The sequence below is a fragment of the Capronia epimyces genome (genome assembly GCF_000585565.1).
Source record: "Capronia epimyces CBS 606.96 chromosome Unknown aczIQ-supercont1.3, whole genome shotgun sequence".
Classification (NCBI taxonomy): Eukaryota; Fungi; Ascomycota; class Eurotiomycetes; order Chaetothyriales; family Herpotrichiellaceae; genus Capronia; species Capronia epimyces.
The window spans coordinates 3,341,860-3,364,490 of NW_006912906.1; the positions used below are offsets into that span (position 1 = coordinate 3,341,860).

General features: G+C 52.4%; 7 protein-coding genes across 7 annotated transcripts; 4 read left to right on the forward strand and 3 right to left on the reverse strand.

The window, feature by feature from the left end:
• Window positions 1-472: 472 nt before the first annotated feature.
• A1O3_04481 (uncharacterized protein) lies at window positions 473-2,547 on the forward strand (the record flags this gene model as incomplete). The annotated part of the gene is made up of 5 exons (XM_007734610.1): window positions 473-583; window positions 652-816; window positions 874-1,334; window positions 1,397-1,706; window positions 1,774-2,547. The coding sequence occupies 5 exons, from the start codon at window positions 473-475 to the stop codon at window positions 2,545-2,547; spliced, it is 1,821 nt and encodes a 606-aa protein (XP_007732800.1).
• Window positions 2,548-3,219: 672 nt separating this feature from the next.
• A1O3_04482 (uncharacterized protein) lies at window positions 3,220-5,980 on the forward strand (the record flags this gene model as incomplete). The annotated part of the gene is made up of 5 exons (XM_007734611.1): window positions 3,220-3,247; window positions 3,343-3,416; window positions 3,520-3,824; window positions 3,897-4,442; window positions 4,927-5,980. The coding sequence occupies 5 exons, from the start codon at window positions 3,220-3,222 to the stop codon at window positions 5,978-5,980; spliced, it is 2,007 nt and encodes a 668-aa protein (XP_007732801.1).
• Window positions 5,981-10,952: 4,972 nt separating this feature from the next.
• On the reverse strand, window positions 10,953-13,784 carry A1O3_04483 (uncharacterized protein; the record flags this gene model as incomplete). The annotated part of the gene is made up of 4 exons (XM_007734612.1): window positions 10,953-13,039; window positions 13,086-13,378; window positions 13,423-13,598; window positions 13,764-13,784. 4 exons carry the CDS (start codon window positions 13,782-13,784, stop codon window positions 10,953-10,955), a joined length of 2,577 nt encoding a protein of 858 aa, XP_007732802.1.
• A 438-nt stretch (window positions 13,785-14,222) lies between these two features.
• Window positions 14,223-16,114, reverse strand: A1O3_04484 (uncharacterized protein; the record flags this gene model as incomplete). The annotated part of the gene is made up of 4 exons (XM_007734613.1): window positions 14,223-15,413; window positions 15,464-15,676; window positions 15,732-15,842; window positions 15,899-16,114. 4 exons carry the CDS (start codon window positions 16,112-16,114, stop codon window positions 14,223-14,225), a joined length of 1,731 nt encoding a protein of 576 aa, XP_007732803.1.
• A 407-nt stretch (window positions 16,115-16,521) lies between these two features.
• Window positions 16,522-18,312, forward strand: A1O3_04485 (uncharacterized protein; the record flags this gene model as incomplete). Its single annotated transcript, XM_007734614.1, has 1 exon — window positions 16,522-18,312. One exon carries the CDS (start codon window positions 16,522-16,524, stop codon window positions 18,310-18,312), a length of 1,791 nt encoding a protein of 596 aa, XP_007732804.1.
• Window positions 18,313-18,897: 585 nt separating this feature from the next.
• A1O3_04486 (ADP-ribosylation factor like protein 1) lies at window positions 18,898-19,765 on the forward strand (the record flags this gene model as incomplete). Its single annotated transcript, XM_007734615.1, has 2 exons — window positions 18,898-18,946; window positions 19,017-19,765. The coding sequence occupies 2 exons, from the start codon at window positions 18,898-18,900 to the stop codon at window positions 19,763-19,765; spliced, it is 798 nt and encodes a 265-aa protein (XP_007732805.1).
• Window positions 19,766-21,161: 1,396 nt separating this feature from the next.
• On the reverse strand, window positions 21,162-21,890 carry A1O3_04487 (uncharacterized protein; the record flags this gene model as incomplete). Its single annotated transcript, XM_007734616.1, has 2 exons — window positions 21,162-21,251; window positions 21,309-21,890. The coding sequence occupies 2 exons, from the start codon at window positions 21,888-21,890 to the stop codon at window positions 21,162-21,164; spliced, it is 672 nt and encodes a 223-aa protein (XP_007732806.1).
• Window positions 21,891-22,631: the final 741 nt, after the last annotated feature.

A 22,631-nucleotide genomic window follows, 5' to 3' on the forward strand; every position in this document is an offset into this window, starting at 1 on the left:
GAAGCCTTCGGCCTCGACGTCAACATGTCAAACCTGACAGCCTGGCTTGACATTTCGGTGCCAGTCAGCCACTACTATGTACCATCTGCGGCTCTTCCACAGCGCCAGCTTCCATCACATACCTCTAATCGTCTCTAGTTCCTGCATTTTGTGCGAGTCATGACTTTGATAGGATTGTTGGTGCCATCCACATCCACGCCGTCGCTAAACGATTGTGCCAATTCATTAATCAAAATATGACGGGACTTCTACTTTCGCGTTCGTTTCTTGGACTTTCTGATATTGATATTGATTGGGGATGGATAGTCCGTGTAAGCCCCTGATTTTCGCCGGGCCGGGTCTTCCACCGACTACCACGAGGCATGGCATGGTATGGCATGGTATCCTTCTCCCGGTTTAAAATGGTCCCAGAGATTGGTTATTTTTCATTTTCATTCCCCTCCACACCGTCGAACAGCAAACAAAGCATGCAATGTTGTCGTCGACGATCGTGTTGATCATTATATGGTCTTGTCTGGGGCAAGTCAGAGCTAAAAAGAATGACGACCTCAGCCAGGGCAACGACTTGTTTTCTTTCGTCACAGTAAGTGGAGGATCCCCATCCCCATCCCCATATACACGAACCATGAGACGACATCTCACAATGAACAGCGACCGGACATTCGTGCCCCTCGGTTCAATGTAACAAAGCATCGACCCAAGCTGATCCATCCTGGATACTGGTTTACCGGGCCATATACCACGTGGGACACGGCTCCTGAGCGGATGGAGTATCAACCATTCCAGGTTGGCCCGCACATATATGACGGCGATGGCGTATGTTTCAACCGTTCGACGCCATGGACTTGAATGATTCTGACCTGTTGAACCTAGAACCTCGTCTGGAGCGGCGCTCACTTGAGCAAAAACCGCAATGCCTTCGATTTCCGAACCTTTGACGCCAACGGGACGACCTTCTTATCCTATATCTTGCATTACAGCCCCAGAGCGACCGACGAACATCGGCACGGATTCGGCGTTTTCCTGGATCCATCCTACCGGCGACAAGGGAAGGTTGCTCATGAAATTGGCCACGAGTTCAATATTCACGAGTTCGATATTCGCGATAACGGCACCAAGGCTTTGTACTTCACGACGGAACGACCAGAACGGGAAGACATCTACAGCCATCAGAAGGGATGGTTCGCCCATGACTGCATCAACGAACTTGACCTGACCACCAACGAGGCCAACTTCTCATGGTGTCCTCTAGATCATGGAGTTACATTGAATGAGTCTTATCACGCCTTCCCCGACCTCCCGAGCCTCAACGAAGGGGCACCATGGGATTTCTTGTAAGGACTTTCCGCCCCTCCGATTCGGTCACCCGGACTCTGCTGATGCATTTATTTCCAAGCCACGCAAATTCCATAGACAAATTCAGCAACGGCGACTTTCTCCTTTCTAGTCGACACACCAATACAATCTACCGAGTGAACCGGACGGACCAGTCGATTGCGTGGCGGTTGGGAGGCAAGATGTCGAATTTCTCCATGAACTTCAATTTCTCCTCGCAGCACCATGCTACAGTGCAGGCAGAAAATGCGACAACGGTGACAATCCTCTTCTTCGACAACGCAGCCGATGACCAGCATAGGCAAGCCGACACTTCGACCGTGTCTTCGGTGAAGCTGGTCGTCCTGAACACCGAAACATGGGAGGCAACGGTAAGTGGGCCGAACCGGCACAAAGGGGTCGACACGTCTGGATTGCTGACTTCTACTCGGGCAACAGGCAGTCCAGGAATGGTACCGGCCGCACGGGCGACTGAGCGACAAACGCGGCAACGCACAGATGATGCCGAACGGGAATGTCTTCATCGGCTGGAGCGACCGAGGATACATGACCGAGCACACCATGGACAACCAACTGGTGTTGGAGGCGGGCTTCCTGTCCTCGCGGTTCGGCACCTACCGATCGTTCAAGGCCAACTTTACCGGCATCCCCACCGAGAGGCCGGCCATCCAGCCATTCACGATCCGGTCGCAAAGTGACTCGACGTACACCATGACCACCACGTACGCCAGCTGGAACGGGGCGACTGAGGTCCATAGCTGGAGGTTTTACGGCTCGCACAACGTCTCCGGCTCCTACCAGGTGCTGGGCCAAGCGCGCAGAACCGGCTTCGAGACCGTCTTCTCCGAACGGGGCGCGTGGAAGTATGTGTATGCCGAGGCCATGGCGAAGAACGGCACCGCCATTGGCAAGTCCGCCATTCTGCCCGCTCGGTTCCTGCCGGGATCGGGATCCCTGGTTTCGCTGGTGGAAGAGGAACAGGAGAAGTCGTCGCTTCTTGCCATCATCGCCACCCAGACCAGTAGCCGCCTCCGAAAGCTGGACAAGGCTGCCATTGCTGTCGGTTCGGTCTTCACCACGCTTGCAGCCCAAGTCGTCCTGGTACTGCTGTTCCTCGTCTTCCGGCGTTCGCGCTGGGCAGGCTTCTCTGGCTGGTCTGACGTACGCGAAGACCAAGTCCAGCTACTGTCCAAGAAAGTCATGAACGATTGATTGAATGAATGGATGGTCGTTGATTGATTGACTGGATGATCGACGGGCTGATGGGGTTGGGATTGTGATGTCGCTCCAGGCGTCTTGATAATGGGTCAGGGGGAATCTTCTAAACTTACGACTGACAATCATATCATGCAGAGGCGTTTTCACCCTTTCGATTCCATTCCTGGCCACATCGTCTCTTTCTCTTACCCTCTTACCTTGGACATGTTAGGGCGTGATGCTGACAATGATTGAAAGTCGATATGCAAACCACAAGCCCCCTCTTTGTTCACAGGATGCAAGTATGTATGCTTGAACCATCCTGTTTGAACAGCAATACACAATGCTTCCCTGGATGATCTCCAATATCGCTTTCACAACTCAGGCCACTTGATATCATGAATTGTTTTGGTTCCATGACAAGGCAAGGCTGGACTTCCCGCCGTTGGCTCGGGCGGGCGACTGAGCCCTAATATGCTTCCAGTGAATCACAAACATGATGGCTCTGCTCTCCAGTGAAGTTTTGCCGGTTCCAGCCTTGTGTTATTGTTAATATCACGCGACATAATCTGGCCTGACCTGCGCGACGCGCCATCGTTCTCACTCTTCCCTCAGATCCGAACATCATTTTCCATCTCGACGCCGAGCAAGCAGCATCATTTTCCATCTCAACGCCGAGCAAACAGGATGCTTGACTACGTCGTCGTCGGTGCCGGTAAGTCTCATTCCAACCAGTCATGACAATGACAGTGCTTTGTCCGAGTTGACATCTTTGTCTTTTTCGATCTGTACTGAAGAGCCGGTGAATAGGGCCATCCGGGCTGTGCGCAGCAAAGACCATCCTCGAATGCGAGCCGGGCGCCAACGTGAAGATCCTCGATGCTGTAAGTACCAGTACCAGTACCAGGCCTAGTCTTGATCATCAAGCCTGCTCGCCTTGATCACTCAACACTGCTCGCCTTCCCTTCTGACCTCTCTCCCACACAGAACAAGACTCTCGGCGGCGTCTGGGCCCTGGAGAACCTCTACCCGGGCCTGAAAACCAACAACCTGCGCGGTGGAATCGACTTTTCCGACTTTCCCATGCACGATGGGTTCGGTGTCGCCGCAGGCCAGCATGTTACCGGCGAGGCCATGCACGCGTACCTCAGGGCGTATGCTGAGCGCTCCAATCTCGTCAGACTGATTGACTTTGAGACCCATGTCCAGGAGATCGGGCAGCTTCCGAATGGCCAGGGCTGGAGGCTGAAGGTCCGCTGTGCCAGACCATCTGCGTCTGTGTCTGCGTCCATGTCCACGTCTGTGTCTGCCTCTGCGTCCGGCGGTACCAAAAACCTGAACACCACCAAAATCCAGAACACCAGTAACCAGAACACCAGCAACGAACATGAAATCCAGACCAAGAAACTGATCATTGCAACCGGCATCACCAATCGGCCTCATCGGCCTTTTCTCATCGGCGCAGCCGTGTTCGGAGGGCCCATCATCCACTCGGCCGAGCTGGGTGTGAAGGGCGCGGCGTTGATGGACGACCCTGAAATCGAGACCGTCACCGTCCTGGGAGGAGGCAAATCTGCCTTCGACGCCGTCCATCTGGCCGGCCGCACGGGACATCGCGTCGAATGGATCATGAGGAAGTCAGGCAAAGGGCCGGAATGGATTTTCCCCAGCCACACAACCATCGGCCCGGTGTCGGTCGTGCGCGAGCGACTGGCCACCCGACGCATCTTGACTTGCTTCAGCCCGTGTCTGTGGAAGGATGGTTTGGGCTGGATCCGACACTGGCTGCATGGCACTGCGGCCGGGAAATGGCTCAGGCGCAAGTTCTGGGCCAACTTGCACGCGAAGACGCTGGACCAGTGCGGCATGTTGAAGGATGCGAGGACGAGAGTGTTGGAGCCCGAGACCAGGTGAGCACGCTGCGTTTTGTTCTTTTCTGTTCTGCTGCGTATGTTCTGTTCTATTTTGTTCCGTTTACGTCCGGCCTCTTCTGTTATGTGTCATGTTCTGTTTTGGCCGTTTGTCCCGTTTGGTCGGTCCTCTTCCACTTCGTGTTTGTTGTGTTGTTATCTTCTCTTCCCGTGTCTTCTCTTTTCTCTTTCATCCTTCACCTTCATCCCTCCCTCCTCTTCTTGTCCTGCTTTGTCTCTTCATCCCCTTGGCACGGAATACAATCACCCAGATAACCTTTCCCCAAGGTGCGGAATACAATCACCCAGATATCCCATCAATAGATGGATAGTGAGTATGACCATGACCTTTTCGTCTCGCTTTTCACTTCATCACACCCTCTCATCTTTTGGAGATGCACTAAATCACACCCTCTCGTTCTTTGCACCCTCTCGTCTTTTGGAGATACTCTAAGGTGGCCAAGCTAACTCATCTGATCAACAGTCCTTTCTGGTACGGCACCGCGTCCGGCATCTACAGCTACGAGCCGGACCTCTACGCGATGGTCAAGACGGGCCAGGTGCGCGTGCACCGCGAGGACATCTCGTACCTGGCCAAGAACAACATCACGCTGGGCAGCGGCCAGTCCTTGCCAACCGACGCCCTCATCACCGCAACCGGCTTCTCGACCCAGCCGACGCTGCAGTTCACCCCGTCGAGCATCCACTCCGACCTGGGCATCCCGTCGGCCTCGCTCAGCCCACAGCAGTATGAGTTCTGGGCCCGGCTCGACGCCGAGGCCGATCTGACCATCGCCTCCAAGTTCCCCAGTCTCCTCGTCGGGCCTGTCATCTCGCCGGGCAGCTATCGAGCGACGGCCACGCAGCACTACAGCCGGGCCATGTTCTTCGACACGGACAGAAATAAATACACTCCGTTCCGACTGTACCGGGGCATCGCGCCGCCGGGGCTCACCGCTCAGGGAGACCACTCGGTGGTGTTTATCGGCATGTTCTCCAACCTGGCCAATACGCCGCGCTGCGAGCTACAGTGTCTATGGGGGTATGCCTACTTGAACGGCAAATTGCACCACATCTACAGCGACAGCGACAGAGATACCGACACCAACATTCACAGCGATGCTGACACCAACACCATCACTAACACCGACAACACCAACACCATCATCAACTCCAACTCCAACTCCAACACTACCGTCATCGACCCTGTTGCCATCTATCGAGACACTGCCCTGATGAGCCGCTATGCCAAGCACCGCGCCCCCTACGGCCACGGCAGCCATTTCCCCGACTTGGTGTTCGATCAACTGCCTTACTTCGACTTGTTGCTGCAGGATCTCAAGCTCAAGTACTGGCGCAAACATAACCTGGTGGCTGAACTATTCGCGTCGTACGTCAGCACCGATTACGCGGGTGTTGTTCAAGAATGGATCAAAGACAATGGGAGCAGCCATAACGCAACAGAGCCGCCATCGCAGAATAACGAGGACTTATCCACTTCGGAAGAAAGTCAACCACTGCTCCAGCCACTGCTCTAGAGTAGGAGTGAGATAGCACAGCACAGCATAGCATGGTACAGCATGGCATGGCATAGCATAGCACAGCACAGCACAACACAGCACAGCACAGCACATCATAGCATGGTACAGCATGGCGTGGAATAAGATGACAGCGAGCTTGAGCTTGAAAATGAGGTGCCCATCGTCAACAAGTTCATCGAGCCACCTGAGCTCACTCAAGGATGGCATCAATCTCAAAGACCTATCGTACCTGGGCGCACCCAAGGATGCCTCCTTAGGCATCAATTTCAAAGACCTATCTTATAGCTCAAAGATAGCGGTCCGTGGTACAGTCGCTAGCGGTACGGACAAAGCGAGGCGAGAAACATGACTTGAAACCTACATGTAGCCAAGCTCGATCCTGTATTATGCGTAACCCCACCCAACTCAGATATACTGTGTACTGTGCACTATCTGCGAGTGAGAGCCTGTGTACTGTGTACTGTGTTCTGTGTGAGTGAGAGCCTGAGCGCACAAGTGCCTATCTCTAGACATGGCTTGATAAATATGGCTTATTCACCAACTGCATCTCTACCTATAGAGGACCAGACCCAGACCGACCCCAACATCACATACAACAACAAACGGCCTCCAGCATTGCGGTACGGTACACAGTAAGGCCGGAGTTGATTCAGAATACCCATCCCATACCCCTCATCTACCAAGAGTCTCTCTTCAAACCAAAACATCAACAGTTTCTCTTCAGGAAAACCCAACAACCAACAGTCTGAAGATACCCATATCCGCCCACCAACAGTCTGTCTTGGAAACCTGACATAAACTCACAGACTCTCTTTAGTCAGGACCTCTTACGCAGCGCGCCGCAGACCAATCAGTCGCCCAAACCAACGAAAAATGAAAGTGTTGACCGATAGAAATGAGGTCTTGACCACAGAAATGAAGACTTGAGGCTCTCAGGAAAGAAAAGCCCCTCGACTCGAAATGCCGACTACGCTGGATGAAACTATGGACGTACAGTATGTCTCCTTGCGTTGGATCAATATCAATACCAATTTAGCACCAACAGCCTCAGCCTCAGTCTCTCACTCTCAATCTCACTCTCGCTCTCGCTCCTGTCAAATAAAGGTTGAAATGTTCCATGTTTTCTATCAAATGGTCGTAGTCGCAGGTGAATCGCATGCGATATAGTATAGTATAGCCTAAACCTGCCTCTCTGGTTGAAGGGCAAGGCTGGGATTGCCTAAGCTTTGACAACTCCCTCCGTAGCCATACATATGTCTAATCATAAGCTGATGCTCTTCTCACCACACTTCTGATCATAAGCTGATGCTCTTTTCACGTTAGTCATCGACGCTCTGGTGCTCTTCATTGTTCGCACCCGGCGCAAACAAAAAAAAGAAGAAAACCTCTCAGCCAAACAAAAAAGAAGGAAAACTCTCGGCCCAAACAAAAAAGAAGAAGAAAACCTCTCAGCCAAAACAAAAAAGAAGGAGAAAAACCTCTCAGCCCATCCTAACCTGCCAGACAGCCTAGCTCTTAACACTTGCATGAGGGTACGACGCGGCGAAATCATGTCCCTTGCCGTCCTTGGCGTATCTCATCCCCCGATATTCCCATTCTCGTCCCTGGTCCCGGTTCCAGCACACTCCGTCACCATCACTCGACAGCAGTGCCGTAGAAGAGTTGGCCGAGTAGGGGTAGGCGGAGGTGAAGTCGAATCCTTTGGCGTCTTTTGCATAACGAAGCTTGAAAGGGACGGTTGAGGATGAAGTTGACGACGAGCTACTAAGAGCTCCAGTTCCGGTTCCGGTTCGAGTTTCGATCTCAGATGACAACAGACACGAGGATGGGGACGAGGATGAGGACGATGAGGTGGCTGAAGACGAAGGCGAAGAGGAAGAGGAAGATGACGACGTGCCAGAACTGCCGTAAGGGTACGTCATGCTAAAGTCGAAGCCCTTGCCGTCTTTGGCGTAGCGAAACCGTGCATGTTGACCTGTCGAGCCGGGTTGATGTTCTTGTTCCTGTTGCGTGAAGGTGGAGGTGGAGGTGCCATATTCTGAAGCATTGGATGCGAGGCGAGTGAACGATGACGAACTATTTGAGGAAGACATGGGGTTGGTTCGGTGATGTGACGTGGTGGGCACTGGTAGTGCCGTAGGAAGACGAGGTGCGATTCAAATAGACTTGGTCGGATCAGGTTCAGGATCAGGTTCAGGATCAGGTTCAGTCAGGATCAGGTTCAGTCAGGATCAGGTTCAATGGCGGAACGGAATGGAATGTAATAGGTAGGTTGTGTGTCGGCTGCTAGACAGATGCTATGCTGAGCAGTGAGCAGTGAGCAGAGCAGCGACATTCTCGAACCCTTTATACCTGGGCGTTCAACCATCTCACGTCTCACTGCACATGAATTCTGAATTCGATCGCTGAATAGACTTGCAGCCATGCAGACATGCATGCCTTCTTCGTACAGGGTCATCGGCTTCACCGATGTAAGAACAAGTCAGAGGTCATCAGCCACGTTGCCGGAGACGCTCGAAGAAAGTGAGCAAATAGACCAGATCAGTCCATCCATGCAGAGCAAATAGACCAGTCCAGCCCTTCTATCCATACATGCTATACGGTTCTTCAGAGCAAATAGACCAGTCCAGACCCTTCCATCCATGCTATACGGTTCTCAGAAGTCCCTTTCCGGGGCTGTGAATACGAGGCTGAGTCGGTGCGGGAGAAACGAAACTCAGTTATATTTCGTGGTTGGTGGTTGGTCACCGCACAACGCTTTGGGCGACTCCCCTTGCCGGCTGACTTTGGGACGGCCAGCTATGATGTCTTGACCGAAGTCTGTACACGCCTTCTCCGCAGGGGCTGGGGCTGGGTTGGTTATTGAGGAGATGATTGGGCCATTGTTGGCATGAGTGTTGGATGATTGGGCCTTTGTGGCCATGAGTGTCTGTACACGTGTACACATATGCATCAGCACAGCATCACCATCACCATCACCATCGCCATCGGAATCCAGAATCCAGAATCCAGAATCCAGAATCCAGAATCCAGATGACTTAAACCCCCAACCGACCTACCGTACTAGATAGGTACTCGACTCAGCCAGCCTTCGCCAGGTGATAGTTTCAAGGGTGTGAATGTGCGAGAGCTGAACAGAGCCGAGGGCTGGCTGACTTGCGGGCCCTAAGGCTGACTGGACACGGCATGAAAAGTCTCGCACCACCTGCCATCCAGTCATCTGTGTTTATCCAAAAAACTCTTGTGTTCGAAATCAACGACACTAGCTGTCTCGTTGTAATCACTGCATTGTCACTGACTGTCTAGTTGTAACCACTGCATTGTTCGGTAAGCTCTGCTGCTGGCCTGAAGACATCAGTAGTTAAAGATGAAAGCCTCAGCCCCTTTAGTCTCCTGGAGACGACGGTTCAAGTAAAGTAGCGCAGTGGTAATGAATGGCCAGCATGGCTTGCTGAAGAGTTGTTTGTACGGATACATGACTTAGTTACGGAGTACTCTTCCAAGGCTCCTTGGACAGCTTGGCTGCTTCGTAGCTGATGCTACTCAGAGCAAACAGTGATGAAGTTGGGTGCGTAATAAAGAATGGGTGGGACTGTCTATATCTCGTCCTATGCCGCACTGCCTGTGACATCTGTTGACCACTGATTGTTTCTGCCGTAGTGTATTGTCAATCTAGACCGGTGGTGTCCTGCCATGTCCATTGCACATGCTGTGAGACCTCTCCTGGATACCTCTCCCACACTAGACCTATCAAGCAATCCACCTCCCACATCCGGTGCTTGATGCAACGACGGGACATCATTTCAGCCAAGACTCAGCCAGGACATTTGGACAGGATTGGTATAAAGATCTCTCAATTTGGCGCAGCAATTAGCTTTCCGTGCGACGACAAGGCTCCTTTTCAGCCAAGACTTTGTTGTGACACTTGGACAGGAGTGGTATAAGGGTCTCCCAACTTGGCGCGAGAATCACCTTTCCGTGCGACGACGAGGGCCCTTTTTAGCCAAGCTTTGGTTGTGACACTTGGACAGGATTGGTATAAGGATCTCTCGATTTGGCGTGGCAATGGGCTTTCCGTGCGACGACGAGGGTCCTTTTCAGCCAAGCCTCAGTCAGGACACTTGGACAGGAATGGTATAAGGATTGCTCGATCCAGTGAGATCAGCTTTTCGTGCGACGACGGTGGTCATACCAGCCAAGCCTTAGGGACAAGAATGGTATAAGGTTCTCTCGATTTGGCGTGAGAATCAGCTTTCTATGCGACGACGAGGCCCTTTTTCAGCCAAGACTCAATCGCGACACTTGGACAAGATTGGTAGAAGGATTGCTCAATCCAGTAAGATCAACTTTGCCGTGCAACGACGAGGGCCTTACCAGCCAAGCCTTAGGTGCGGATCTTGGGACAGGAGTGGTATAAGGATCTCTCGATTTGGTGGCATCGGCTTTCCATGCGACGACGAGGGCCTTTTTCAGCCAAGACTTGGTTGTGACACTTGTATCGAAGTGGTAGAAGAATTGCCCGATGTGGCGGGATCACCTTTTCAGTGCGACGACGAGGACATGCAAGACACACCGCAAATCTCGACTCGATCTTTCACTTGGGTGTGCACCGGGGGGCCGCTACGGTAAGTAGACAGGAGTAGTGCAAGGATCTCTCAATTTGGCATTATCATCTTTCCGTGCAACGACGACCATCATCCAAGCCAAGACTTGGTTGTGCACTTGGACAGGAGTGGCATTAGGATGTCTCGATTTGGCGGATCAGCTTTCCCTGTCACGACGAGGGCCTCAGAAGCCAAGACTTAGAGGTGATACTAATGTACCTTAGTTGAATAGGAGTGTGGTAGGATTCCCCAAAGGGACGACAATGGTTCTTTATGCGCCGACGTCCTAGGTGAACAGCATTCACTGAAAGACAGAGGACGCATGATGAAATCAATCGATTGGTGGACAGAGGAGACGCCGAGACTTAATATCTCGTTGCTTGCTTGAAGATAGGAACGCTTGCAAAGTCCTCACAATCCCAGACAACCTTGTTAGAGGGGGTCAATTCCGCCCCCTCGTCAGTGCTAGGCAGACCAGCCTTTTCGTTTTCACTGACTTCATGTTTGGAGACGCCTCTCCCATCTCTTGGTAACCACACTGTTGGCGTTTTCGATGTCAAGGCTGGGTTCAGGTAGGCATTCTTGATCTGTTCTTCGCGGTACGAATTGCCTTCCTCGCTTTCAGCTTCAGGATCCTGCAACCAAGGGCGCAGGGCTTCTTCTGAAGCGAAGAGGTGCGGCTCCAGGAAGGCAGCCAGAGGGTCAAGCAGGATGGCCGGGACTTTGCCCGCGCCAAATTTGTAGACGCGAGACTGTTCGGTAGGGTTTGCCCTTGGTTCTCTCCCTCCCTCCCCTTCACTCAACAGCGGTTGTTCTTCATCATCCTCCGACAAGACATCAACAGGCATATACTGCTCTAAAGGAGCGAGGTATTTATGCACTGTTAAGTGATGAAGGGCGGTGATCACCAAGAAGACCGTCATGAGCGTCGCCGGGCCGGCCGCCTGTTTGATACCGAAGAGACCAATCAGGCAGAGCTCTGCAAGATAGATTCCGGTCATTAGATGTTGAAGGGCCATTGTATAGCACTCTCCTCGAGTCTCGGTCTTGACTTGAACGACATAAAGCAGGTTGTATCGGTAGCCAAGGTAGAAGAACAAGATTCCGACTGCTGCAAATCCGAGGACGAGCGGAGCGATACACGAGTAAGCGATTGCGATCACAGCCAAGTTGGTGAACTTGGGATAGACTGTGAACCAGCTAATTCCCTTCAACCGTGAGTAGGTGTTGAATTTCTGCCGGGGTGTCTTGGCTAAGATGTTGTAATAGAATACATAGGACAACAGATCCGAGTAGTTCAGGACGTTCTTGGATGCTGTTCCAAGACCCTGGATGATGAAGTATGTCAAATAGAAGTTTGACGCTTTCGGTAGATTCTTGGCCAGCAGATTCGGGAGTGAGGTTGGATCATTCGCGATCCTGTTGGCCAATGCCGCCGCACCTGACGAGAAGGTTGTGACGAGAAAGACCTGGATGACTTGGAAAATGAAGTACCAGGTCTGAGCCCATTTCGCACTTTCTGTCGTCGTTGGTTGACCTGACTTCTGTGCCACATACTGGAAGAAATATGGCACATAAGACACTACAGTGCTGAGGAGCAATGGTGGAAGAAGGCCGGTGAGAAGGCCCAGGACAGCCTCCGGAAGGTTGTTGATGAAACGGAGGAAATGAAATTTGTCCGTGAGATAGTTGATGTTGGAAATGGTTCCAATCAGTCCAACAGGAATAGACCAGAGAATGATGGTGGCAACGGCGACTGCGATCGCAATGTAGGAATAGGTGATCCGCAGCGATGGTTCGAGATTGAGATTCTGCCAGAGAACTTCTTTGGGCAGGACACCAACATACTTCGGCTGCAGAGATAATGGGGATGAATGTTGTACCTGCTGAAAAGCCTGATGGGCGCTGGCCTGGTCCTTGAACTCGACAAAAATGGCTCCTGTCCTTCCCCGCGGCTTACCAGAGTCTGCTTGTCGAACTTGGTCCACATCAGAGATCAGGGCAGGAAGCTCTTCGCGCAACTTTGCGATACTGTCTATTTCTTCTCCAAAGATGTATTTCGACTTGGACTTCGGTTTGTGCCGATCGATATCTGGCTGCGGTGATTCATGAGAGTTGTCTCCCACTGTATCGCGACCATTTTGAGCATTTCCATTCCTGTTGTTTGCCTGTTTCAGCAGCTGCAGCTCGAAGCCTTCGAGGCTATCAATCTTCTTGTCCCTCTTACTGACAGCCTTTTCGAGATGGCTGAGATCTGAGACCACCCAGGATCGGACAGCGTCCCTTCCAAAATACCGTTGGATATTCTGCTCACGGAGAGCCTCGGGTGGAGCGGATAGATACAGTACTACCCGGGAAGATAGTCTCGTCGCATTCAAGGGCACCTTTTGGTAAGCCTGACGAAGTCCCACAACGAACAACCTCTCCCTGGTGATCAGAAGTATGATGAAGCCTAGTAAACATCAGTCCATGTCTATAGCCCCGTCGGCGAGCCTTACCAAAGAACACGCAGGCGACGACAGCGTGCGCATACAGCCGCTTGCCACCTAGGACATTGCTGAAGGATATCTTGTCTAGTTGAGAAGAGTTACCCCCTCCGGTAGCATTTATTGGAAGAAGGATCGGCCACGTCAAACAGCAACCAACACCACAGATGAGAATGATCATGCGCAGGTGCCGCAAGAAGAGATATGCCTCCAATGACGAATGGCGAAGTATGAACTTGTCGTCCAGGACCCGATAATCGTGATACCAAGACACAGAGTCGTGGCTAGATGAAGGAGTCCGATCCCTGTCAAGGTCAACAGGAGAAATCAGTCAATGAACACGACTTACTTATGCGGTATCGTGCAAAAGTATGTCCGGGGTGCATAGATGTTCCGATACCTCGATCTGAGGGCGAGGAAAGCAAGCAAAAAGGCACAGGCTGTTATAAGGGTGGGTATAAGAGCCGCCGCAATCGCTTCAAATGAAGTTGAGCCTGAGCTTCGATGGCCACCGGCACCTGGTGTCTGCAAACGTTAACGACCATCCGATTAATGCCTTCTGAGGAGCGATTGCCATCGACGGAACTTGGAGCCACCATATCCTGGAACACCTATCGAGCTGAATGTAAAAAAGGGACATAAGGAGACATATCTTGTCTCCTTATAAGATTCTCTTGTGGAAGCTCTCACCTTGTCGTTTATGGTCTCCATGACGTCTGCTACTGTAGCAGGTCAGCCTCCACAGATATCCCTCGACGATACGGCATGTGTGGTTAGAATGGACGGATGCAATTGCCAGAGAAGTTCTGTCCTTAGGATGGGAGCGGACTCTCAAACCCAACCTGTATGCATACTGTGAAGGACAGATTCCAATATACTGTCTACGGTAAGGAGTCAAGTGTCAACATCGAAACAGGCTACGAGATTCACGATCAAGGATGACGTCACTCCACGTGACCGACGTGACCGCGGCCGGGATGAAGTTCCCAGTTGTTACATTCTCGTGACAATGAGACGGGCCAAATATTATTTTTATGAATCTTGGATCTCCCAGAAGAACGAAAAAGATTCCTTCCAGATCAACGCCTTGCTTGCCATAATAGAAGCGGCCCAGCCTCAACTTAAGAGGGGGCAGGTGTGCGAATGATCCTAATCTTTTTTCGTGGAAAGACTTCTCCTCCACAGAGAATTGCGGCTTATCTCATCTGTCGTCGGCGAGCTCGGGGAGACTTCTTCCCCACTCTCAGCCAATGGCGCTGCTTGTAGAATGCTTGGTGTCGACACGGTCCTGGTGGGAGGACCAGAGGGTCCGTTACTGGGGAATAATCTCTCGCTAACACGCCGCCCAAGACCAGTCCGTTTAGAGTCAGCGTTGAAAGCACTTTGTTGTTCTCCGGACTGTGTTGGAACTTGATAGTCGCGCCTAGGGCCATCCACAGGTGCTATTTCATCCGCCATGGCATCCTCGTAACTCGGAGGCGCTTCGTCGGGAATATCTTGCTGGTCTTGCGGGTTGAAAGAACCGATTTGAGCCGGGAAGGAGCTCAGCTCAGAATTTGGAGTTGTCGGTGTGGCCAGCGGCGTGTCCGGCAGCAAGGGCGGAGCGGACGGCCCACTGTTCTCTGACGGGCGGGGAAACAAATGAGGCGCCGCGAACGTAGTTTGTGGGGGAGGATTGTTGGCCATGGCTCGGAGAAGCTGGGGAGGAGGAGCAATCCCGGAATAAACTGAGACAGGGAGACGAAGGGGGAGGACGATCAACTCTGGCCGCACTCCATCAGCCATACCATGTGCCAATCCCACTCGGACTTCTAGCTCATATCGACGAGATATGTTGCAAGTATCGAAAGACGGGCAAACAGTGTTTGGAATGGGGAAATCATCCCACAAACAAGAAGGCAATCTCCATTCTCGACGACCCTTGCCCTTATCGACAAGGTTACCGAGCGGCATGTTCATATTGGCTCGTGACATCAGGATCCAAGTGGTGCTTTCAGTTCTTTCCAAGTCGTGAGCCCTCACCCGTGTGTATCCAACCAATTCAATCTGCATCATACTCAGGAAGATAGTAGCAGAGCTATCATTGATTTTTTCCACGAGTATCCGAAGAGGAAGTGGCTCGTTGCAAGTGACGATGGCAGGACTCGGCAGACGGACGTCGACTTGTAATGCGGGAGGCTCTTCTTCCGCCGAAACTGGTGTAGATGGCTTTTTAAAGAGTCCCTTTTTCTGTGGCTGAGCCGGGTATGGCTGAAACTGCCTCTTGCGGCGGGCAAAGGTCTCTTCGTGGCGGTCTGGAGGACGAGGAGGTTCGATAGGTAGGAACTTGACATCGGCCACCTGCCCGAGTTAGTGACTAGAAAGGATTTCCAGCAGCACACTTGCCATACCGATCGAATGTTCTCCTGAAAGAACTTCGGCCGCACCACCGTCGCCTTGATATAATACTTTATTTCTGCTTCGCCAGGAAATCCGCTGAGAGACGGCGGTAGCGTCCGCTTTACATGCTTTGTCGTGTCTATGGCGAACTGTACGTTCAGCTGGCCAACTTTGAGGTCCTTGAGAGGACTGGGATTTTTCTGGCAGTCGTTGTTGAACGGGAACTGTGGCGCAATGTCAGCTGAAGCCCATGGCGTCAGACACTTGCATCGGTCCCACCTTGAATCTGAAGGGATAGATATACTGTCCAGCATGTAGAGTAAAGACGGATCCGGATATCTTCTCCTGAAGCTCTGGCGTTGGGAAGACTGTCACGACTTTGTACAGGAGCTGTTGCTTGGATGTGAGCGCAGCCAACGGTGCGGTTGATAGTCCTTCTTGCCCACCTTGTGATATTCTAGCTCGGTTCTCTTCTTCTCCGAGCGTTCATTGTTGGGGAATTTGGGGCCCGCGAGTCGCGTTCGACTCTCGCCCTCGAGTTTGGCTGTGATGGCAGAGATGGTGGCATCGTTGGGAAGGTTGAGGATGACGATGCCGGAGACAAAGTCGAGGTTTGTGTAGCACCTGGATTTGGCCTGATCAAGTTGGATGTGGACCGACATCGATCCAGGAATGACAAGGCATCAGAGCAGCCGGAGCCCGGTCGAGGACACAGGATGCAGAGAGGCTGACGGGCAGCATGGACACTTGGGGATGTTGGAAATCAATCTGGCTACCTTATCCAGATATGTAGATGCCTTGCGAGGCTGAGCCACCACCTGCGCACGGAGGTTCGGGATCACCACTGACATGATCGACGAAAGGAGTCTAGCGTCTATATATGGCGGGGTCAGTCGGGGAAAATCAATCTTCCGGCCAACGTCGCCTCGTACAACCAACCAAGTCATCGATAACCCACCACGCTCGGTCAAACTCCTTCTCTACGGCGATGACAAGAACAATGCCATGACGGACCATACGCTTGCGACCTTCAAACCTCGCCTCAGCAAGAGATGGTCTTGACTTACAGATGAAATCGTCCACCAGTGTGCGTAGGAGAACGAAACCCCGCCAACCCATCAAACACACAAAGACCTTTTCTGGATGTTGGACTTGCCGGGACCGACATGTCAAGTGTGACGAGGGCCGACCGGAGTGCACAAGATGTCTGAAGGGCGGATTCGACTGTCAGGGTTACGGGATTAGACTTGTGTGGGTTGATCCCGATACTCAGGAGCGAGAACAGAACATCAGGCGGGCCATTGGTACGCCGGAAATCTACGAGGATGACTCCCGGTTCATGCAGATCGATGTCCAAGAGGCTCTGGAGACGATAGACAGATTGTCAACGCAATCCATGGGGTTGTCGTCAGGTCCATTCTCTGTTTTTGCGTTGAAGCAGTGTCCTCCGCTTGATGTTGAAGCTGGCAACGAAGTCGACATTTCGTACTCGGCGGCTGAAGCGGGGGCGCTTTGTGATCCCTCTATCGGTTTCCAGGAGGAATACAGCGATGAAGAAGACCAAGACATAGAAGAGATCATCTCCCCTGCGCTCTTGGGGGCTTCAACTCCGGTCTACGACCGCGAGTCTCCAAGAGAGACTGCACTGTGCACCTCGGATGGTGGACATCCCAGAATATCACGCCATCTTGACCTCCTCCCTCGCCCTTCAGAGCAACGTGAACTGATCCACCATTGGACCTCGTTTTTGTGTTGGCACCTCGTCCCCATCGACCGGCCAGACAATCCTTTCCGCAGCGTCTTCACGCCTATGGCCCTTGCCGGATTAACATCACCCTCGGACCAATCGACTGGATCAATCGCCCTGTTTCACGCTCTATGCGCCACATCGGCATTTAGCCGTGGCCAGCTCCTCAACGGCGACGCACAGACACTCACACTGGCAATGAAGCACTACCATCTAGCCATCATGCACCTGCGCCACAGCTTGGCCAATATCAATGATCATCGGCAAGCGGAAGATCAGCGTGGTTCGATTCTCGCGACTATCACGATGTTCTCGGCCATGGACATGATCACGGGTCGGTCTTCTGAATGGCGTACGCACCTACAAGGGGGAGCATCTTGGCTGGCTACTATTGAAGGCAAAGTGTGGGACCGCGACAAGAGCTCGTCTATGGTGTATCAGGGCTACTTGGCCATAGCGGCCCTATGCAACATCAACCTTCCGTCAACCGTCAATGTCGAGTCCGAGGACTTCCTCGACGAAAGGAACTACGTTCTTGACCGGTTTTTTGGCCTCACGCGACCAATTTTGAAACACATAGTGATGATGAACTCGCTCATCAAACGCTTCTCCACAACCAAGCTCAGCATAGACGCTGAGGCCCTGGACGAACTCGAGCTACAGCTCTATGAGCAAACACCTGACAGCCTGGACCTCGAAGGCCTCGATCCACGGGGCCAGGCACTAACACGCCATCATGCGTATGTCTTCTACTACGCTTCCCTCATCTATTTCCAGCGTACCGTGCGCCGACGGCCGCCAGACGAGTTGCAAGAGCTGGTCAAGTTCGCCGTGGCGCACTTGGAGGACATCGAAGACCTGGGCGGGGATGCTATCGGGTGTACCTTGGTGTGGCCACCTTTCGTCGTTGCGTGCGAGTGTCAAAGCATTGATCTGCAGCAGCGCATGCTGGCTTGGTATATGCTCAAGAGGAGACATGGATTCATGAATCTCGAGAAGTCGAAGGATATAGCAATGGAGCTGTGGCAGAGACGGAGCCTTGCGCCAAAGGATGTCGACATCCAGTGGCAGGACGTGCTGAAGGATCTGAAAATGGACATTGTACTTGCATAGGTAGGGAGCCTAGCTCCTTTCTTGAAGTGCCAGATCATGTCTGGCGTGAAATTATCTTTAAAGTGTTGGAATGATTGCGGTGTAGTGATGAGACATAGGCATCTCTCCGGGCATCGGACAGAAGCTGAAAGCATTGACTCATACCCTTCTGTGAACAATATCAGGTAGGTATGCACCAGCCAGACGCTGCTTCCCCGAAAATATGACCTGGTCTGCTTGTCTAGGACGACTATATTGGCGGTTTATCTAAATCGGCTGTCAGACCATCAAATGACGGAGGATACAGATACACATCCATGTGTACCTAGGTACCTCCCAAGGGAATCCTCGTCGTTTCCGTCGGCTGAACACCACTGACGCCGCGTGATATACAGAACCCGGGCACGCTCTCAAATAGCTGAGACAAGACATCTAGATGTGTCTGTTCCGTTGTGCCCCCGGAGACATATCACACAGTCAAGAGGCGTCCTTGCAACGATGATACACGTGGCTGTTGTCGCGTCCTTGTTTTGTTCGTCTTCGGTTCCTTGATCCCGATTTACTGCTAGAAACGGTCCTTTCTGCGCAAGGCTATCAGGAGCCAAAATGTACCATCTTATACGATCATTATATCTCTATGCAACAAGCAAGCCAGGTAAGACCGTGGCCAATCTTGATCGAGGACATATCGATCGTCCAGGCGAAGCTGAGACGTCTAATATTAGAATACTCCATCATCCTACTCGGCCTCGATAATGCAGGCAAAACTACTCTTCTTTCCCAGATCAAAGCGCTCTATAATACAGCGGTCGACCCCGCGGGCCAAACAGGCGATGCGCCACCTTCAGACACCGCAGGCAACACCGTCCCAACAGTGGGCCAGAACGTTGCGACGATCGACCTTCCGGACATGTACTTGAAGATCTGGGACGTCGGGGGCCAGATGAGCCTTCGCAGGCTGTGGACAAGTTATTACAAGAGTGCACATGCGGTTGTTTTTGTGCTTGACAGCACAGACCTGGGGAATGGTGAGCTTGACGATATGCCCAGGACTCCCGGCTGGCATGGACGCAAAAAGAGCTTCCTGAACAAGATGGATGATCCCGACGAGCCGGAGACGCCGTGGACGCCAATGACGCCAATGACCCCAACCATGCTGCTGTCCGGGCAGCATCAGGGACGGCTGGATGAGTGCAGGGCCGTACTCGAGACTGTGCTCGATAGCGAGGACACGGCTGGAATCCCGATACTGGTACTGGCCAACAAACAAGATCGCGAAGACTGTCTGGAAGTGGTGAGGATCAAGGAGGGGTTTGTGCGGAAAGTGTTTGAAGGCGAAAAGGGAGGCATGGTTCGAGACAGTCGTGTTCTGCCGGTCAGCGCGCTTCGCGGAACTGGAGTGAAAGAGGCGATTGAGTGGGTTAAGAGTCGGGTTGTGTGGAACAAGGAGAGTCGCCCTCCAGTCATGAGATGATCGGTACACTGTACTTGTCCACTTGTCTTGATCATCAATTTAGCGCACTGGATGGACACCAAACGAACGATACCGTCAAAGGGCCTGTTCTCCTTGACTTTCGAGCCGAGATTCGGTTTGCTCTGAGCAAGGTGCACCAGCTATCCACCGCCGCGGGTTCATGCACCACAATACGAAACAAGAGCTATTCTTTTGCAAGCCTGTCAGGTGCACGCTTCCACCTTGAGCTGGGCGTGGACGACGACAGTGTCCCGTGCCACCTTAATAAGGCTACTCCGTTTGAAGCGGGTAGCTTCTTCTGCATCCTCGGGATATCTCTCGGGAAAGTCCACGACGAGCCTTGATTTGTCTTGCCATTTTGGGGAGAGATGCGTAAAATTCGGACTATTCTCGCAACGGAACAGCAAACCCCTTGAACCCCATGGAATGGCAACAACAAAGCGCGTGCGCGCTGATCCGGGATAATCAAGAACAAGACATGAGGGTTCTACGCCATCGCGGGTGTCGACCTGGACTCCGCCCAAGACTCGGTCAGCAAACACCTCCTCAATCGGATGACTGGACATGACGGGCTATAAAATCATTGAGAGGACTTGAACTTCCAGTCATACGTCCGGTGACATGGTATTATACACCTTTCCGCCCTTGGCCTTCACATCATTCGAGAGTACTGTCGGACTGGTAATTGCCGAAATTGATCTTCTGGGCCACTGGTAAAATTGGTGCTGGGAAAAGACTGGTTTTAATACTCGGCGTACTGATACCCTAGGCCGCCTGCTCGGCGAGCTTCTTGCTTACATGAAATAAGATTTAGTATTGGAAGAATGAGGACTTATTTACGACTGTTCCTAAACTTGACGGAGACTTTGTTCTCGTAATGTGGTTGGTATCATGAACCACGATACAAGGTGACTTGAACAGTGAAGCGTACGGGTTCAGAAGGATGCCGAGAAGCGTCTCACTTATGAATGAAGACGATTGAATTTACACAAGGTTGCTGACCTAGACTCTGATAATTGTATACAAGTCTACCATCCCCTGGCTAGCTGCTTCTTCAAACCCCGGCTTGCCCTCTGATGGAGTACTCGTGCAAACTTTCGGACAAAGGAACGCGGTGCAATACATGTTGGCCGTCCAATCCCTAATCTTCAATGCAGCTCGTCGGCCAGACCTTCTGGGGGAAGGGCGCCATGCAAGTGAGATTGGGGTTTGACCACAGCATATAACCATGTCAGAGGTGCTGCTGTGGCATTAGACAGTCGCACATCTGGCAACAGAAGGTTCACAGAAGCGGCCAGCGTCAGTTACTTGCTTTCTTAGGTGCAGCTTCCATGGGCCATAGCACCGTCGATCGACTGTAGTTGAGTGCTTCGCGCATCTAGATCAAATGGGGCCCTCACTCCACCCACCGCTCGAACTGCCGATCATAGCCAATGAGTCGCAAATCAATGTTCATCTGTCGAAGCATCATATCCATGGTGAAAGACTGTGCATGCCATATTAGTGCGCACAGGGAGACTTGGAATAACACGTCTCGACTTACCTCTTCATCCTCCTCACTGTCTTGGGAGCATTCCAATCTCGATGGCATGTTTTCACCAGGCAGTCTCCTATGGGAGTGCTCCAGCTGCTCATTATCATCGCCATGGCAGAGGTTTCGTTCATCCTGATTGTCAGTCCACAGCCGTGCATCCTCCTTCATGCGTCGCCGCCATGCAACAACTCCGCCCATCCCTTGAACTCTTTCTTTGGCATCAGCAAAGAGCTCTTCTGCGGCCTCTTGGGCGACAGTCCTCCATTTCCCAATCAAGGTCCGCAACTCTGCATCCTGGTTTGACTCCTCGATCTCTAGGGCTTGTTGGGCCGTGTCAAGTGACTGACGCAACTTTGTGAGCCGGATGGAAAGGACAGAACGCTCTTTTCGAGAGTCTTTGGGTTCAACATTTGGAGACGAGGTTGCAATAGATGAGGAAGAGAGCTTCTGACCAGAGAGCTCAGAGGTGTGTCCCAGATGCTCATCTTCTACCGTTGGTTGGGCTTTGATGGCTTTTGGAAGCGGCGAGCGGAATGGCTTATTTTGGAATGCTGGAGACCCATCCAGCCTCCTCCTCTTTGCGGCGTGCATCAGAGACCACCGAATAGGGTGATGAACCTGTACGGATACTCATGAAGATGTGGAGGCGTCGGTGCATGGCCATTCATCCAACAGCATATCAGACGGCTTCTCGTAGCTGTCGGTGAGTGCGGTAGTAGTGACCTCGCCAGTGATTGACCACTGACAGACTTAGCGACGGCGGCTGGGAGGTGCAGGTTTTGCTCCTGACTAAAATTCTCGGTACAAGCGGCGACAGGCAGAAACAGAAAAGGGGCCCGTGGATGATGAGGTATGAGTGGTGAGCGCAGGACGCAGGTAGCGAATTCGGTGCTTGTCGTGACTGGTACGACAGGATATCGTCGCACCCGGTCAGACTGTCAGCTCAGTGAGATGGGCATCAGAGAAGAAAGACCTCATAGGTCTGACGCGGCGATAATCCACGTACTGTGCCGTAACAATGCGAGCGCAGCCAAGGCAGAACATCACACTAGCTTTCTAATTTGTACTAGTCTGGAGCTAACCCGGCCCTAGCTGAGTGCGGCAGGCCCAGAACCGTCCGCAGCTCTCGCCGCCTTTGTCTGTCGCCATCTCCGCCCTCCGTAACCCGTCACACTGACCTGCGCTGACCCCTTCACACGCTCTGCTTCCTGCGTCCGCCCTCAGAATCTGATCTGATCTGAGCCAACCTTACCCAACCCAACCCAAATCCCAAGCCATCCCATCCGACACAAACTGCCAGAATGATCCGGCCACACAATCACACGCCAGCTC